The sequence below is a fragment of the Rutilus rutilus genome (assembly GCF_951802725.1).
Source record: "Rutilus rutilus genome assembly, chromosome: 6".
NCBI lineage: Eukaryota > Metazoa > Chordata > Actinopteri > Cypriniformes > Leuciscidae > Rutilus > Rutilus rutilus.
In genome coordinates this window covers 19,647,047-19,665,077 of record NC_140214.1, presented here as the reverse complement: position 1 = coordinate 19,665,077, position 18,031 = coordinate 19,647,047, and the positions used below count along the sequence as shown (strand labels likewise).

General features: G+C 37.7%; 1 protein-coding gene across 3 annotated transcripts in view; it reads left to right on the top strand.

Moving 5' to 3' along the window:
• Nucleotides 1-18,031, top strand: part of dlgap1a (discs, large homolog-associated protein 1a) — a 133,071-nt gene that overhangs the window by 105,737 nt on the left and 9,303 nt on the right. For all 3 annotated transcript variants that reach the window (XM_084411108.1, XM_084411107.1, XM_084411106.1), the window contains 2 exons: nucleotides 17,314-17,711; nucleotides 17,844-17,923. In XM_084411108.1, coding sequence (XP_084267234.1) covers nucleotides 17,314-17,711; nucleotides 17,844-17,923 — 478 coding nt within the window. The remainder of the gene's footprint in view (nucleotides 1-17,313; nucleotides 17,712-17,843; nucleotides 17,924-18,031) is intronic.

Here is an 18,031-nt window from a genome sequence, read left to right as displayed (position 1 = left end):
AAGTGAATATTTAATTATACTCTATCAGAAGCTTTTTAAGGATTATAAATAAAACTAGATGCGAAAGTTCGTCGAGACAAACTTTAAGTTGGCTTGAGAAAGTTTGGACCGGAAAGTTTTTTGCTAGGCGGTTGTTAGGATGTTATGGGTGGTCGCTATGGTGTTGCTAGGCGGTTGCTAAGGTATTCTGGGTGGTTGCTAGGCGGTTGCTAGGGTATTTTGGGTGGTTGCTAGGCTGTTTTGGGTGGTTGCTAGGCTGTTTTGGGTGGTTGCTAGGCTGTTTTGGGTGGTTGCTAGGCGGTTGCTAGGGTGTTCTGGGTGGTTGCTAGGATATTGTGGGTGGTTGCTAGGGTCTTTTGGGTGGTTGCTAGGGTATTTTGGGTGGTTGCTAGGCGGTTGCTAGGGTGTTTTGGGTGGTTGCTAGGCGGTTTTGGGTGGTTGCTAGGCGGTTGCTAGGGTATTTTGGGTGGTTGCTAGGGTGTTCTGGGTGGTTGCTAGGCAGTTGCTAGGGTGTTATGGGTGGTTGCTATGGTGTTGCTAGGCGTTGCTAAGGTATTCTGGGTGGTTGCTAGGTGGTGGCCAGGGTGTTCTGGGTGGTTGCTAGGCTGTTTTGGGTGGTTGCTAGGGTATTCTGGGTGGTTGCTAGGGTCTTTTGGGTGGTTGCTAGGCGGTTGCTAGGGTCCTTTGGGTGGTTGCTAGGGTCTTTTGGGTGGTTGCTACGGTGTTCTGGGTGGTTGCTAGGGTCTTTTGGGTGGTTGCTAGGCGGTTGCTAGGGTGTTCTGGGGGGTTGCTATGGTATTCAGGGCGGTTGATATGGTGTTACTAGGTGGTTGGTAGTTATCACAGATGGTTACTATGGAGTTTTTATAGAGTTCTTAGCATGATCTTGGCATGATTTAACACTTAACTAATCGCTATTAGCATGTAGCTATTCACTGCTAGCATGTGTAGCATGTTGGAAGTGCTGTTTGCTAGCATGAGTCAAAAGAGCCAAACCTCATCTCTATACGATGTTCTGATACAGAGATATAGGTCTTGCAAAACGGTTGCTAGGGTACTCAAGTTTGGTTGCTATGGAGTTGCTTGGGAGCTGGGAGCTTTAAACTTAAGAAGTTTAAATTGGTTTGAAGTTTAAAGTAGTTTAAAGTAGTTTGAAGTTTATGATAGATATATAAATAAGTTAGATAGATACAAACAAACACACACACACACACACACACACTCACACAGACTACCTCGCTCACACACTCACTCAGACACACACACACACACACACACACACTCAGAGTTTATGAGTTTAGAGTTTATAAGTGTACAAGTTTTTGAGTTTAGAGTTTATAAGTTTAAATGAGTTTAGAGTTCAGAATTTATTAATTTATGAGTTTAAGAGTTCATAAGTCTATGAATTCATGAGTTTATTAGTTAATTAGTTATTAAATTTAAGTTAATTAGTTTATAAATGTATGAGATTAGAGTTTATTAGTTTAAATGAGTTTCATTGGCTAATATATATAGAATGGCAGTTTGAATTAGTTTTCAAGGGATTTAGATTTAAATTTTTGTCGGTTGGTGAGTTTGAATTTTTTTAGAATGCCCAATGTTAAGTCAATGGGAGTTTTTCCGAGTTTTGATCGTCATTTTTAGGAAAACCGTAAGTCCGATCAGTCTGAAAATAGATAGCACACTTAGTCAGAAAAGTTTGAGTGTCTGAGCCGAGTTTGGAGTACGTAGAGTTAAAGCTCTAGGACGAGTTTCATATAGAAATTTTAGTCTCAGAATAATAATAACTAGATGCGAAAGTTCGTCGAGACAAACTTTAAGTTGGCTTGATAAAGTCGGACCAGAAAGTTTGAAGAAGTTTGAAGTTTAAATTAGTTTGAAGTTTAAATTAGTTTGAAGTAGTTTGAAGTTTAAAGTAGTTTGAAGTTTAAAGTAGTTTGAAGTTTAAAGTATTTAAAAGTAGTTTAAAGTATTTTGAGTGGTTGGTTAGTTGTCACAGATGGTTACTATGGAGTTTTTATAGAGTTCTTAGCATGATCTTGGCATTATTTAACACAAAGAAAGTAAGAAAGATAGGTTAGAAAGATAAAAAGGTTAGAAAGAAAGATTAGTTCGAAAGAAAGAAAGAAAGAAAGAAAGAAAAAGAGTAGTTAGAAAGAAAGAAAGAAAGAAAGAAAGAAAGAAAGAAAGAAAGAAAGAAAGAAAAAGATTAGTTAGAAAGAATGAAGGAAAGATTAGTTAGTTAGAAAGAAAGAAAGATAGGTTAGAAAGATAAAAAGGTTAGAAAGAAAGATTAGTTAGAAAGAAAGAAAGAAAGAAAGAAAGAAAGAAAGAAAGAAAAAGAGTAGTTAGAAAGAAAGAAAGAGAGAAAGATTAGTTAGAAAGAATGAAGGAAAGATTAGTTAGTTAGAAAGAAAGTTAGAAAGAAAGAAAGAAAGAAAGAAAGAAAGAGAAAGAAAGAAAGAAAAAGAGTAGTTAGAAAGAAAGAAAGAAAGAAAGAAAGAAAGAAAGAAAGAAAAAAAGAAAGAGAAAGATTAGTTAGAAAGAATGAAGGAAAGATTAGTAAGAAAGAAAGAAAGATAGGTTAGAAAGATAAAAAGGTTAGAAAGAAAGAAAGAAAGAAAGAAAGAACAAAAGAAAGAAAGATGGATTAGTTAGAAAGAAAGAGATTAATTAGAAAGAAAGAAAGATGGATAAGTTAGAAAGAAAGAAAGAAAGAAAGAAAGAAAGAAAGAAAGAAAGAAAGAAAGAGAAAGAAAAAGAGTAGTAAGAAAGAAAGAAAGAAAGATCAGTTAGAAAAGAATGAAGGAAAGATTAGTTAGAAAGAAAGAAAGAAAGATAGGTTAGAAAGATAAAAAGGTTAGAAAGAAAGATTAGTTAGAAAGAAAGAAAGAAAGAAAGAAAGAAAGAAAGAAAGAGAGTAGTTAGAAAGAAAGAAAGAAAGAAAGAAAGAAAGAAAGAAAGAAAGAAAGAAAGAAAGATAGATTAGTTAGAAAGAATGAAGGAAATATTAGTTAGTTAGAAAGAAAGAAAGAAAGAAAGAAAGAAAGATGGATTAGTTAGAGAGAAAGATAGATTAATTAGAGAGAAAGAAAGATGAATAAGTTAGAAAGAAAGATAGATAGATTAGAAAGAAAGAAAGAAAGAAAGAAAGAAAGAAAGAAAGAAAGAAAGAAAGATGGATTAGTTAGAAAGAAAGATAGATTAATTAGAAAGAAAGATGGATAAGTTAGAAAGAAAGATGGATTAGTTAAAAAGAGATAGATAGATAGTTTAAAGTTTAAAGTAGTTTGAAGTAGATAGATGGATGAGTTTATTTGTTTAAATGAGTCTCAATGGCTCATATAGTATATAGAACGGCAGTTTGGTTTAGTCTTCAAGGTGTTTAGATTTAAATTTTTGTCGGTTAGAATTTTTTAGAACTCCCCAATGTAAGTCAATGGGAGTTTTTGAATGAGTTTTTTCGAGTTTTGATCGTCATTTTTAGGTAAACCGTAAGTCCGATCAGTCTGAAAATAGATAGCACACTTAGTCAGAAAAGTTTGAGTGTCTGAGCCGAGTTTGGAGTATGTAGAGTTAAAGCTCTAGGAGGAGTTACATATAGAAATTTTTAGTCTCAGAAGAATAATAAGTTTAAGTACAATATCAGTAAGTTGGCTTTCTCAAGCCAACTTAACTAGATGCGAAAGTTCGTCGAGACAAACTTTAAGTTGGCTTGAGAAAGTTTGGAGCAGAATCTTTTTTGCTAGGTGGTTGCTAGGATGTTATGGGTGGTTGCTATGGTGTTGCTAGGGTATTTTGGGCGGTTGCTAGGGTGTTCTGGGTGGTTGCTAGGGTGTTATGAGTGGTTACTAGGATGTTTTGGGTGGTTGCTAGGGTATTTTGGGTGGTTACTATGGTGTTCTGGGTGGTTGCTAGGCGGTTGCTAGGATATTTTGGGTGGTTGCTAGGGTCTTTTGGGCGGTTGCTAGGGTGTTCTGGGTGGTTGCTAGGCGGTTGCTAGGATATTTTGGGTGGTTGCTAGGCTGTTTTGGGTGGTTGCTAGGGTATTCTGGGTGGTTGCTAGGCGGTTGCTAGGATATTTTGGGTGGTTGCTAGGGTCTGTTGGGTGGTTGCTAGGCGGTTGCTAGGGTATTTTGGGTGGTTGCTATGGTCTTTTGGGTGGTTGCTAGGCAGTTGCTAGGGTATTTTTGGTGGTTGCTAGGGTCTTTTAGGTGGTTGCTAGGCAGTTGCTAGGGTATTTTGGGTGGTTGCTAGGGTGTTCTGGGTGGTTGCTAGGCAGTTGCTAGGGTGTTCTGGGTGGTTGCTAGGATATTTTTGGTGGTTGCTAGGGTCTTTTGGGTGGTTGCTAGGCGGTTGCTAGGGTCTTTTGGGTGGTTGCTAGGGTCTTTTGGGTGGTTGCTAGGCGGTTGCTAGGGTCTTTTGGGTGGTTGCTAGGGTATTTTGGGTGGTTGCTAGGGTGTTCTGGGTGGTTGCTAGGCGGTTGATAGGGTCTTTTGGGTGGTTGCTAGGCGGTTGCTAGGGTGTTCTGGGTGGTTGCTAGGGTATTCTCGGTGGTTGCTAGGCGGTTGCTAGGGTGTTATGGGTGGTTGCTATGGTGTTGCTAGGCGTTGCTAAGGTATTCTGGGTGGTTGCTAGGTGGTGGCTAGGGTGTTCTGGGTGGTTGCTAGGCTGTTTTGGGTGGTTGCTAGGGTCTTTTGGGTGGTTGCTAGGCAGTTGCTAGGGTATTCTGGGTGGTTGCTAGGGTGTTTTGGGTGGTTGCTAGGGTGTTTTGGGTGGTTGCTAGGCGGTTGCTAGGGTATTCTGGGTGGTTTCTAGGGTGTTGCTAGGGTGTTCTGGGTGGTTGCTAGGGTGTTTTGGGTGGTTGCTAGGCGGTTGCTAGGATGTTTTGGGTGGTTGCTAGGGTCTTCTGGGTGGTTGCTAGGGTGGTTGCTAGGCGGTTGCTAGGGTGTTATGGGTGATTGCTAGGCTGTTCTGGGTGGTTGATAGGCGGTTGCTAGGGTGTTATGGGTGGTTGCTATGGTGTTGCTAGGCGGTTGCTAAGGTATTCAGGGCGGTTGATATGGTGTTAATAGGTGGCTGGTAGTTGTCACAGATGGTTACTATGGAGTTTTTATAGAGTTCTTAGCATGATCTTGGCATGATTTAACACTTAACTAATCACTATTAGCATGTAGCTATTTACTGCTAGCATGTGTAGTATGTTGGAAGTGCTGTTTGCTAGCATGAGTCAAAAGAGCCAAACCTCATCTCTATACGATGTTCTGATACAGAGATATAGGTCTTGCAAAACGGTTGCTAGGGTACTCAAGTTTGGTTGCTATGGAGTTGCTTGGGAGCTGGGAGCTTTAAACTTAAGAAGTTTAAATTGGTTTGAAGTTTAAAGTAGTTTAAAGTAGTTTGAAGTTTATGATAGATATATAAATAAGTTAGATAGATACAAACAAACACACACACACACACACACACACACACACACTCACACAGACTACCTCGCTCACACACTCACTCAGACACACACACACACACACACACACTCAGAGTTTATGAGTTTAGAGTTTATAAGTGTACAAGTTTTTGAGTTTAGAGTTTATAAGTTTAAATGAGTTTAGAGTTCAGAATTTATTAATTTATGAGTTTAAGAGTTCATAAGTCTATGAATTCATGAGTTTATTAGTTAATTAGTTATTAAATTTAAGTTAATTAGTTTATAAGTGTATGAGATTAGAGTTTATTAGTTTAAATGAGTTTCATTGGCTAATATATATAGAATGGCAGTTTGAATTAGTTTTCAAGGGATTTAGATTTAAATTTTTGTCGGTTGGTGAGTTTGAATTTTTTTAGAATGCCCAATGTTAAGTCAATGGGAGTTTTTCCGAGTTTTGATCGTCATTTTTAGGAAAACCGTAAGTCCGATCAGTCTGAAAATAGATAGCACACTTAGTCAGAAAAGTTTGAGTGTCTGAGCCGAGTTTGGAGTACGTAGAGTTAAAGCTCTAGGACGAGTTTCATATAGAAATTTTAGTCTCAGAATAATAACTAGATGCGAAAGTTCGTCGAGACAAACTTTAAGTTGGCTTGATAAAGTCGGACCAGAAAGTTTGAAGAAGTTTGAAGTTTAAATTAGTTTGAAGTTTAAATTAGTTTGAAGTAGTTTGAAGTTTAAAGTAGTTTGAAGTTTAAAGTAGTTTGAAGTTTAAAGTATTTAAAAGTAGTTTAAAGTATTTTGAGTGGTTGGTTAGTTGTCACAGATGGTTACTATGGAGTTTTTATAGAGTTCTTAGCATGATCTTGGCATTATTTAACACAAAGAAAGAAAGAAAGATAGGTTAGAAAGATAAAAAGGTTAGAAAGAAAGATTAGTTCGAAAGAAAGAAAGAAAGAAAGAAAGAAAAAGAGTAGTTAGAAAGAAAGAAAGAAAGAAAGAAAGAAAGAAAGAAAGAAAGAAAGAAAGAAAGAAAGAAAGAAAGAAAAAGATTAGTTAGAAAGAATGAAGGAAAGATTAGTTAGTTACAAAGAAAGAAAGATAGGTTAGAAAGATAAAAAGGTTAGAAAGAAAGATTAGTTAGAAAGAAAGAAAGAAAGAAAGAAAGAAAGAAAGAAAGAAAGAAAGAAAGAAAGAAAAAGAGTAGTTAGAAAGAAAGAAAGAGAGAAAGATTAGTTAGAAAGAATGAAGGAAAGATTAGTTAGTTAGAAAGAAAGTTAGAAAGAAAGAAAGAAAGAAAGAAAGAAAGAGAAAGAAAGAAAAAGAGTAGTTAGAAAGAAAGAAAGAAAGAAAGAAAGAAAGAAAGAAAGAAAAAGAAAGAAAGAAAGAGAAAGATTAGTTAGAAAGAATGAAGGAAAGATTAGTAAGAAAGAAAGAAAGATAGGTTAGAAAGAAAGAAAGAAAGAAAGAAAGAAAGAAAGAAAGAAAGAACAAAAGAAAGAAAGATGGATTAGTTAGAAAGAAAGATAGATTAATTAGAAAGAAAGAAAGATGGATAAGTTAGAAAGAAAGAAAGAAAGAAAGAAAGAGAAAGAAAAAGAGTAGTAAGAAAGAAAGAAAGATCAGTTAGAAAAGAATGAAGGAAAGATTAGTTAGAAAGAAAGAAAGAAAGATAGGTTAGAAAGATAAAAAGGTTAGAAAGAAAGATTAGTTAGAAAGAAAGAAAGAAAGAAAGAAAGAGAGTAGTTAGAAAGAAAGAAAGAAAGAAAGAAAGAAAGAAAGAAAGAAAGAAAGAAAGATAGATTAGTTAGAAAGAATGAAGGAAATATTAGTTAGTTAGAAAGAAAGAAAGAAAGAAAGAAAGAAAGAAAGAAAGAAAGAAAGATGGATTAGTTAGAGAGAAAGATAGATTAATTAGAGAGAAAGAAAGATGAATAAGTTAGAAAGAAAGATAGATAGATTAGAAAGAAAGAAAGAAAGAAAGAAAGAGTTTGGAGTACGTAGAGTTAAAGCTCTAGGACGAGTTTCATATAGAAATTTTAGTCTCAGAATAATAACTAGATGCGAAAGTTCGTCGAGACAAACTTTAAGTTGGCTTGATAAAGTCGGACCAGAAAGTTTGAAGAAGTTTGAAGTTTAAATTAGTTTGAAGTTTAAATTAGTTTGAAGTAGTTTGAAGTTTAAAGTAGTTTGAAGTTTAAAGTATTTAAAAGTAGTTTAAAGTATTTTGAGTGGTTGGTTAGTTGTCACAGATGGTTACTATGGAGTTTTTATAGAGTTCTTAGCATGATCTTGGCATTATTTAACACAAAGAAAGAAAGAAAGATAGGTTAGAAAGATAAAAAGGTTAGAAAGAAAGATTAGTTCGAAAGAAAGAAAGAAAGAAAGAAAGAAAAAGAGTAGTTAGAAAGAAAGAAAGAAAGAAAGAAAGAAAGAAAGAAAGAAAGAAAGAAAGAAAAAGATTAGTTAGAAAGAATGAAGGAAAGATTAGTTAGTTACAAAGAAAGAAAGATAGGTTAGAAAGATAAAAAGGTTAGAAAGAAAGATTAGTTAGAAAGAAAGAAAGAAAGAAAGAAAGAAAGAAAGAAAGAAAGAAAGAAAGAAAGAAAAAGAGTAGTTAGAAAGAAAGAAAGAGAGAAAGATTAGTTAGAAAGAATGAAGGAAAGATTAGTTAGTTAGAAAGAAAGTTAGAAAGAAAGAAAGAAAGAAAGAAAGAAAGAGAAAGAAAGAAAAAGAGTAGTTAGAAAGAAAGAAAGAAAGAAAGAAAGAAAGAAAGAAAGAAAGAAAGAAAAAGAAAGAAAGAAAGAGAAAGATTAGTTAGAAAGAATGAAGGAAAGATTAGTAAGAAAGAAAGAAAGATAGGTTAGAAAGAAAGAAAGAAAGAAAGAAAGAAAGAAAGAAAGAACAAAAGAAAGAAAGATGGATTAGTTAGAAAGAAAGATAGATTAATTAGAAAGAAAGAAAGATGGATAAGTTAGAAAGAAAGAAAGAAAGAAAGAAAGAGAAAGAAAAAGAGTAGTAAGAAAGAAAGAAAGAAAGAAAGATCAGTTAGAAAAGAATGAAGGAAAGATTAGTTAGAAAGAAAGAAAGAAAGATAGGTTAGAAAGATAAAAAGGTTAGAAAGAAAGATTAGTTAGAAAGAAAGAAAGAAAGAAAGAAAGAGAGTAGTTAGAAAGAAAGAAAGAAAGAAAGAAAGAAAGAAAGAAAGAAAGAAAGAAAGAAAGAAAGATAGATTAGTTAGAAAGAATGAAGGAAATATTAGTTAGTTAGAAAGAAAGAAAGAAAGAAAGAAAGAAAGAAAGAAAGAAAGATGGATTAGTTAGAGAGAAAGATAGATTAATTAGAGAGAAAGAAAGATGAATAAGTTAGAAAGAAAGATAGATAGATTAGAAAGAAAGAAAGAAAGAAAGAAAGAAAGAAAGAAAGAAAGATGGATTAGTTAGAAAGAAAGATAGATTAATTAGAAAGAAAGATGGATAAGTTAGAAAGAAAGATGGATTAGTTAAAAAGAGATATATAGATAGTTTAAAGTTTAAAGTAGTTTGAAGTAGATAGATGGATGAGTTTATTTGTTTAAATGAGTCTCAATGGCTCATATAGTATATAGAACGGCAGTTTGGTTTAGTCTTCAAGGTGTTTAGATTTAAATTTTTGTCGGTTTGAATTTTTTAGAACTCCCCAATGTAAGTCAATGGGAGTTTTTGAATGAGTTTTTTCGAGTTTTGATCGTCATTTTTAGGAAAACCGTAAGTCCGATCAGTCTGAAAATAGATAGCACACTTAGTCAGAAAAGTTTGAGTGTCTGAGCCGAGTTTGGAGTATGTAGAGTTAAAGCTCTAGGAGGAGTTACGTATAGACATTTTTAGTCTCAGAAGAATAATAATAACTAGATTAAAAAGTTCGTCGAGACAAACTTTAAGTTGGCTTGAGAAAGTTTGGACCGGAAAGTTTGAAGTTTAAAGTAGTTAGAAGTTTAATTTAGTTTAAAGTTTAAAGAAGTTTGAAGTTTAATTTAGTTTAAAGTTTAAAGAAGTTTGAAGTTTAAAGTAGTTTAAATTTTAAATTAGTCTAAAGTTTAAATCAGTTTGAAGTTTAAAGTAGTTTAAAGTTTAAAGAAGTTTGAAGTTTAAAGTAGTTTAAATTTTAAATTAGTCTAAAGTTTAAATCAGTTTGAAGTTTAAAGTAGTTTAAAGTTTAAAGTAGTTTACAGTTAAAAAGTTGTTGGGGGTTTTCTAGTGGGTTGCTAGGGTGTTCTGGGTGGTTGCTATGGTGTTGCTAGGCGGTTGCTAGGGTATTCTGGGTGGTTGCTAAGCGGTTGCTAGGGTCTTCTGGGTGGTTGCTATGGTGTTGCTAGGTGGTTGCTAGGGTATTCTGGGTGGTTGCTAGGGTGTTCTCGGTGGTTGCTAGGCGGTTGTTAGGGTGTTCTGGGTGGTTGCTATGGTGTTGCTAGGTGGTTGCTAGGGTATTCTGGGTGGTTGCTAGGCGGTTGCTAGGGTGTTTTGGGTGGTTGCTAGGCGGTTGCTAGGGTGTTCTGGGTGGTTGCTATGATGTTGCTAGGCGGTTGCTAGGGTGTTTTGGTGGTTGCTATGGTGTTGCTAGGCAGTTGCTAGGGTGTTCTGGGTGGTTGCTATGATGTTGCTAGGTGGTTGCTAGGGTGTTTTGGTGGTTGCTATGGTGTTGCTAGGGTATTAGATTAGATTAGATTAGATTCAACTTTATTGTCATTACACAAGTACAGGTACAAGGCAACGAAATGCAGTTTAGGTCTAACCAGAAGTGCAATAGCAGCAAGTGCAGGATATACAGTGGTTCACATCCACATCCATCACACTCAACACTGGTGTACCACAGGGCTGTGTGCTAAGCCCGTTCCTCTACTCCCTCTTCACCTCCGACTGCAAGCCTGTGTACGGATCTAATTCCATCGTCAAGTTTGCGGACGACACTACGGTGATTGGTCTCATCAGCAACAACGATGAGACTGCCTATAGGGAGGAGATCAAGCACCTGGCCACATGGTGCACCGAAAATAACCAGCTCCTCAACACCACCAAAACGAAGGAGCTCATCGTGGACTTCAGGAAAGTGTCAAGAGGCACACACGACACCATCTACATCAATGGAATGGCTGTTGAGCGTGTCTCCAGTTTCAAGTTCCTGGGGACCCACATCTCGGCGGACATGACCTGGACAACCAACACCTCCAGCCTGGTCAAGAAGGCTCACCAGCGCCTCTTCTTCCTGAGGACACTGAGGAAGAATCAGCTTTCCTCCACTATCCTGGTGAACTTCTATCGCTGTGCAATAGAAAGCATCCTGACCAACTGTGCTACAGTGTGGTACACACACACTCACACAGACTACCTCGCTCACACACTCACTCAGACACACACACACACACACACACACACACACACACACACACACACACTCAGAGTTTATGAGTTTAGAGTTTATAAGTGTACAAGTTTTTGAGTTTAGAGTTTATAAGTTTAAATGAGTTTAGAGTTCAGAGTTTATTAATTTATGAGTTTAAGAGTTCATAAGTCTATGAATTCATGAGTTTATTAGTTAATTAGTTATTAAATTTAAGTTAATTAGTTTATAAGTGTATGAGATTAGAGTTTATTAGTTTAAATGAGTTTCATTGGCTAATATATATAGAATGGCAGTTTGAATTAGTTTTCAAGGGATTTAGATTTAAATTTTTGTCGGTTGGTGAGTTTGAATTTTTTTAGAATGCCCAATGTTAAGTCAATGGGAGTTTTTCCGAGTTTTGATCGTCATTTGTAGGAAAACCGTAAGTCCGATCAGTCTGAAAATAGATAGCACACTTAGTCAGAAAAGTTTGAGTGTCTGAGCCGAGTTTGGAGTATGTAGAGTTAAAGCTCTAGGAGGAGTTTAATATAGAAATTTTAGTCTCAGAATAATAATAATAACTAGATGCGAAAGTTCGTCGAGACAAACTTTAAGTTGGCTTGAGAAAGTTTGGACCGGAACGTTTTTTGCTAGGCGGTTGTTAGGATGTTATGGGTGGTCGCTATGGTGTTGCTAGGCGGTTGCTAAGGTATTCTGGGTGGTTGCTAGGCAGTTGCTAGGGTATTTTGGGTGGTTGCTAGGGTGTTTTGGGTGGTTGCTAGGGTGTTTTGGGTGGTTGCTAGGCGGTTGCCAGGGTCTTTTGTGTGGTTGCTAGGCGGTTGCTAGGGTGTTCTGGGTGGTTGCTAGGATATTTTGGGTGGTTGCTAGGGTCTTTTGGGTGGTTGCTAGGGTATTTTGGGTGGTTGCTAGGCGGTTGCTAGGGTGTTTTGGGTGGTTGCTAGGCGGTTGCTAGGGTATTTTGGGTGGTTGCTAGGGTGTTCTGGGTGGTTGCTATGGTGTTGCTAGGCGTTGCTAAGGTATTCTGGGTGGTTGCTAGGTGGTGGCCAGGGTGTTCTGGGTGGTTGCTAGGCTGTTTTGGGTGGTTGCTAGGGTATTCTGGGTGGTTGCTAGGGTCTTTTGGGTGGTTGCTAGGGTCTTTTGGGTGGTTGCTAGGCGGTTGCTAGGGTCTTTTGGGTGGTTGCTAGGGTCTTTTGGGTGGTTGCTAGGCGGTTGCTAGGGTCTTTTGGGTGGTTGCTAGGGTCTTTTGGGTGGTTGCTACGGTGTTCTGGGTGGTTGCTAGGGTCTTTTGGGTGGTTGCTAGGCGGTTGCTAGGGTGTTCTGGGGGGTTGCTATGGTATTCAGGGCGGTTGATATGGTGTTACTAGGTGGTTGGTAGTTATCACAGATGGTTACTATGGAGTTTTTATAGAGTTCTTAGCATGATCTTGGCATGATTTAACACTTAACTAATCGCTATTAGCATGTAGCTATTCACTGCTAGCATATGTAGCATGTTGGAAGTGCTGTTTGCTAGCATGAGTCAAAAGAGCCAAACCTCATCTCTATACGATGTTCTGATACAGAGATATAGGTCTTGCAAAACGGTTGCTAGGGTACTCAAGTTTGGTTGCTATGGAGTTGCTTGGGAGCTGGGAGCTTTAAACTTAAGAAGTTTAAATTGGTTTGAAGTTTAAAGTAGTTTAAAGTAGTTTGAAGTTTATGATAGATATATAAATAAGTTAGATAGATACAAACAAACACACACACACACACACACACACACACACACACACACACACACACACACACACACACACACACAGACTACCTCGCTCACACACTCACTCAGACACACACACACACACACACACACACACACACACACTCAGAGTTTATGAGTTTAGAGTTTATAAGTGTACAAGTTTTTGAGTTTAGAGTTTATAAGTTTAAATGAGTTTACAGTTCAGAATTTATTAATTTATGAGTTTAAGAGTTCATAAGTCTATGAATTCATGAGTTTATTAGTTAATTAGTTATTAAATTTAAGTTAATTAGTTTATAAGTGTATGAGATTAGAGTTTATTAGTTTAAATGAGTTTCATTGGCTAATATATATAGAATGGCAGTTTGAATTAGTTTTCAAGGGATTTAGATTTAAATTTTTGTCGGTTGGTGAGTTTGAATTTTTTTAGAATGCCCAATGTTAAGTCAATGGGAGTTTTTCCGAGTTTTGATCGTCATTTGTAGGAAAACCGTAAGTCCGATCAGTCTGAAAAGATATAGCACACTTGGTCAGATCAGTTTGAGTGTCTGAGCCGATTTTGGAGTATGTAGAGTTAAAGCTCTAGGACGAGTTTGAGTCAGATTTTTTAGTAAGAAGAATAATAATAATAACTAGATGCGAAAGTTCGTTGAGACAAACTTTAAGTTGGCTTGAGAAAGTTTGGAGCAGAAAGTTTTTTGCTAGGCGGTTGCTAAGATGTTATGGGCGGTTGCTAGGGTGTTCTGGGTGGTTGCTAGGTGGTTGCTAGGGTGTCCTGGGTGGTTGCTAGGGTCTTTTGGGTGGTTGCTAGGCGGCTGCTAGGATATTTTCGGTGGTTGCTAGGGTCTTTTGGGTGGTTGCTAGGCGGTTGCTAGGGTATTTTGGGTGGTTGCTAGGGTATTTTTGGTGGTTGCTAGGGTCTTTTGGGTGGTTGCTAGGATATTTTGGGTGGTTGCTAGGGTCTTTTGGGTGGTTGCTAGGCGGTTGCTAGGGTCTTTTGGGTGGTTGCTAGGGTCTTTTGGGTGGTTGCTAGGGTGTTCTGGGTGGTTGCTAGGGTCTTTTGGGTGGTTGCTAGGCGGTTGCTAGGGTGTTTTGGGTGGTTGCTAGGATATTTTGGGTGGTTGCTAGGGTCTTTTGGGTGGTTGCTAGGGTGTTTTGGTTGGTTGCTAGGGTATTTTGGGTGGTTGCTAGGGTGTTCTGAGTGGTTGCTAGGCGTTTGCTAGGGTGTTCTGGGTGGTTGCTAGGGTCTTTTGGGTGGTTGCTAGGGTGTTTTGGGTGGTTGCTAGGATATTTTGGGTGGTTGCTAGGCGGTTGCTAGGGTGTTTTGGGTGGTTGCTTGGATATTTTGGGTGGTTGCTAGGGTCTTTTGGGTGGTTGCTAGGGTGTTCTGGGTGGTTGCTAGGGTCTTTTGGGTGGTTGCTAGGGTATTTTGGGTGGTTGCTAGGGTGTTCTGGGTGGTTGCTAGGCGGTTGCTAGGGTGTTCTGGGTGGTTGCTAGGGTCTTTTGGGTGGTTGCTAGGCGGTTGCTAGGGTGTTTTGGGTGGTTGCTAGGATATTTTGGGTGGTTGCTAGGGTCTTTTGGGTGGTTGCTAGGGTCTTTTGGGTGGTTGCTAGGGTGTTTTGGGTGGTTGCTAGGGTATTTTGGGTGGTTGCTAGGGTGTTCTGGGTGGTTGCTAGGCGGTTGCTAGGGTGTTCTGGGTGGTTGCTAGGGTCTTTTGGGTGGTTGCTAGGCGGTTGCTAGGGTGTTTTGGGTGGTTGCTAGGATATTTTGGGTGGTTGATAGGGTCTTTTGGGTGGTTGCTAGGCGGTTGCTAGGGTGTTTTGGGTGGTTGCTAGGATATTTTGGGTGGTTGCGAGGGTCTTTTGGGTGGTTGCTAGGGTGTTCTGGGTGGTTGCTATGGTATTCAGGGCAGTTGATATGGTGTTACTAGGTGGTTGGTAGTTGTCACAGATGGTTACTATGGAGTTTTTATAGAGTTCTTAGCATGATCTTGGCATGATTTAACACTTAACTAATTGCTATTAGCATGTAGCTATTCACTGCTAGCATGTGTAGCATGTTGGAAGTGCTGTTTGCTAGCATGAGTCAAAAGAGCCAAAACTCATCTCTATACGATGTTCTGATACAGAGATATAGGTCTTGCAAAACAGTTGCTAGGGTACTCAAGTTTGGTTGCTATGGAGTTGCTTGGGAGCTGGAAGCATTAAACTTAAGAAGTTTAAAGTGGTTTGAAGTTTACAGTAGTTTAAAGTAGTTTGAAGTTTATGATAGATATATAAATAAGTTAGATAGATACACACACACACACACACACACACACACACACACACACTCACTCAGACTACCTCGCTCACACACTCACTCAGACACACACACACACACACACTCACTCAGACACACACACACACACACACACACACTCAGAGTTTATGAGTTTAGAGTTTATAAGTGTACGAGTTTTTGAGTTTAGAGTTTATAAGTTTAAATGAGTTTAGAGTTCAGAGTTTATTAATTTATGAGTTTAAGAGTTCATAAGTCTATGAATTCATGAGTTTATTAGTTAATTAGTTATTAAATTTAAGTTAATTAGTTTATAAGTGTATGAGATTAGAGTTTATTAGTTTAAATGAGTTTCATTGGCTAATATATATAGAACGGCAGTTTGGTTTAGTCTTCAAGGTGTTTAGATTTGAATTTTTGTCGGTTGGTGAGTTTGAATCTGGATTTGAATTTTTTAGAACTCCCCAATGTAAGTCAATGGGAGTTTTTCCGAGTTTTGATCGTCATTTGTAGGAAAACCGTAAGTCCGATCAGTCTGAAAAGATAGAGCACACCGAGTCAGATCTGTTTGAGTGTCTGAGCCGATTTTGGAGTATGTAGAGTTAAAGCTCTAGGAGGAGTTTGAGTCAGATTTTTTAGTAAGAAGAATAATAATAATAATAATAATAAGTTTAAATAGGATTTCAATATGTTGGCTCTCTCAAGCCAACTTAATAAGTTTAAATAGGATTTCAATATGTTGGCTCTCTCAAGCCAACTTAATAATAAGTTTAAATAGGATTTCAATATGTTGGCTCTCTCAAGCCAACTTAATAATAAGTTTAAGTACAATATCAGTAAGTTGGCTTTCTCAAGCCAACTTAATAATAAGTTTAAATAGGATTTCAATATGTTGGCTCTCTCAAGCCAACTTAATTAAAATGAATGCAATGAGTATTTTACCATGATGGCCCCTGCTGGTCATATAATATTGTGAAAAGATATAAACGTGCATATTTTACACCAATATGTTAATAATGAACTAATATTATATAAATGTATTATTTTAAATTGCATTTCATATGTTATATATTACTTGTTTTAGGGATATAATTATCTTATATTGAAATGTTCTATTTATTTAATAATTATAATTGTTTTGTGCCTATACTGTCAAAAGTCATTACTGTATTTGTATTTATCTGTGAGACTATTGTCAGAATAAGTCCGAATATTGCATGTCTACCAGTAAAGTGCACGTGGCAGAGGTCTGTCCCAGAACTCAGCGATGATCAATTAGCTCACACTGCTATACATTGGAAACATCCAGAATTTGAATCTGTTGCTGGATCGCAGACCCGTATCTATGTGGCAGCTGAGCTTGACCTGAAATGGTTTACAAGACAAATCTTATGCAAATCCATGGTTTGTGAAAGCACTTTTTTTACTGCCAGATTCAAGGTTCTGGCAAAGGCAAAAGATTAGCTCACAGAGTCATGTTGGAAGCGTGGTCTGTTCTGAGTCTTATCTCTTATTGCCCATGACTCCAGCAAAACATTCCTGGCCTCTTTAATGTGCTTAGCTGTGTGTGTTGGAGAAAACTTAAAAACCACCAGCATTACAGTGGGCGGCATTGACTTTTCATTCAAGTAACGGCAAGTTACTGCAAGATATGCATTCACAATATTTAAGATATTTACACGGAGATCCACGACACTGGTTTTACATTCAGAAGATTTGCTTTCGTCACATTAGCAATCAGGATTCTCTGGTTTAGACAAGATTATCTTGCTGTACCTACTTTGAATTACTCATGCACACACTTACAATACAGTTCAAAAGTATCGGGTCAGATTTTTTTTTTTTTTTTTTAAAGAAATCCATTCTTTTATTCATTAGCAATGCATTAAATTGATCAAAAGCGACCGTAAATAATTTACATTGTTAACATTATATTTCAAAAATGCAGTTTTTTTTTTTTTTTTTTTACTTTCTATTCATCAAAGAATCCTATATAAGTATCACTGTTTCCACAGATATATTAAACACCACAACTGTTTTCAACATTAATAATAAGAAATGAGCCCCAAATCAGCATATTATTATGATTTCTCAAGGATCATGTGACAGTGAAGACTGGAGTAATGATGCTGAAACTTCAGCTTTGCCATCACAAGATTACACTTTTAAATGTATTCAAATAGAAATCCGTTATTTTAAATTGTTATAATATTTCACATTATTACTCTGTTACTGTATTACATGAACTTACCGACCCCAAACTTTTGGACAGTAGTGATTTTTTTGGAGACAGCCATGGCGAATTGGTAGTATGTATCCTGACTCTTAATATAAAACCCTGTTTTTTCTTGCAAGGGCTTCAAAATGCCTTATAGCTGTTTGCATCCTTAACCCAACCATTTACATCCTTTTTTTTAAGTTTATATTGCATCAGTTTTTCTAAGTTATAAAGCATCTGCAAAATGAATGTGTAATGTTCTGTCTACAGTATCATCATGTATCACCACCTACAAGAAGACTCCTCCACCGGTACCTCCCCGCACCTCCACCAAGCCCTTCATCTCCATCACGGCCCAGAGCAGCACGGAGTCTGCGCAGGACGCTTACATGGACGGTCCCGGTACGCGGGGTGAGCCCGTCCTCCACTCCGGCCTGAGCAATTCCACAGAGAGCATTGACAGCATGAAAGCGCTGACGGCAGCCATCGAGGCGGCCAACGCTCAGATCCACGGCCCTGTCAGTCAGCACGTCAGCAACAGCACTATCACCATCAGCACCACCCCTTCCTCTCCGCTGCCCATGCCTGTTCCTGTTCCCATACCAGTCCTGGAAGACATCCGCAGGGATGTGCTCAGGAAGAGCAGGTGCCTCTCCATTGGCATCCAGGTGAGTGAGAACATTTTCATCATTGTTTTCATAGTTTGATTTGTCCTGTTGGCTATTAGAACATCATTTTAGTAGATGATTCTTCAAATGAGTGTGGAGGTGGCTGGTTTACTATGTAATGCGTTTAAACAGGTGGATGGGCCTGAGGACCAGGAACTAGAGGACCAGTCCAAGTTCCAGTCAGTGGGGATTCAGGTTGAAGAAGAGCATGGGTAAGTCTATGGCCGCATTTACACTGCAGGTCTAGATGCCCAATTCTGATCTGTTGGCTATATCTGATCTTCTTTTAAAAGTGACCCATATCTGATATCTGCATTTAC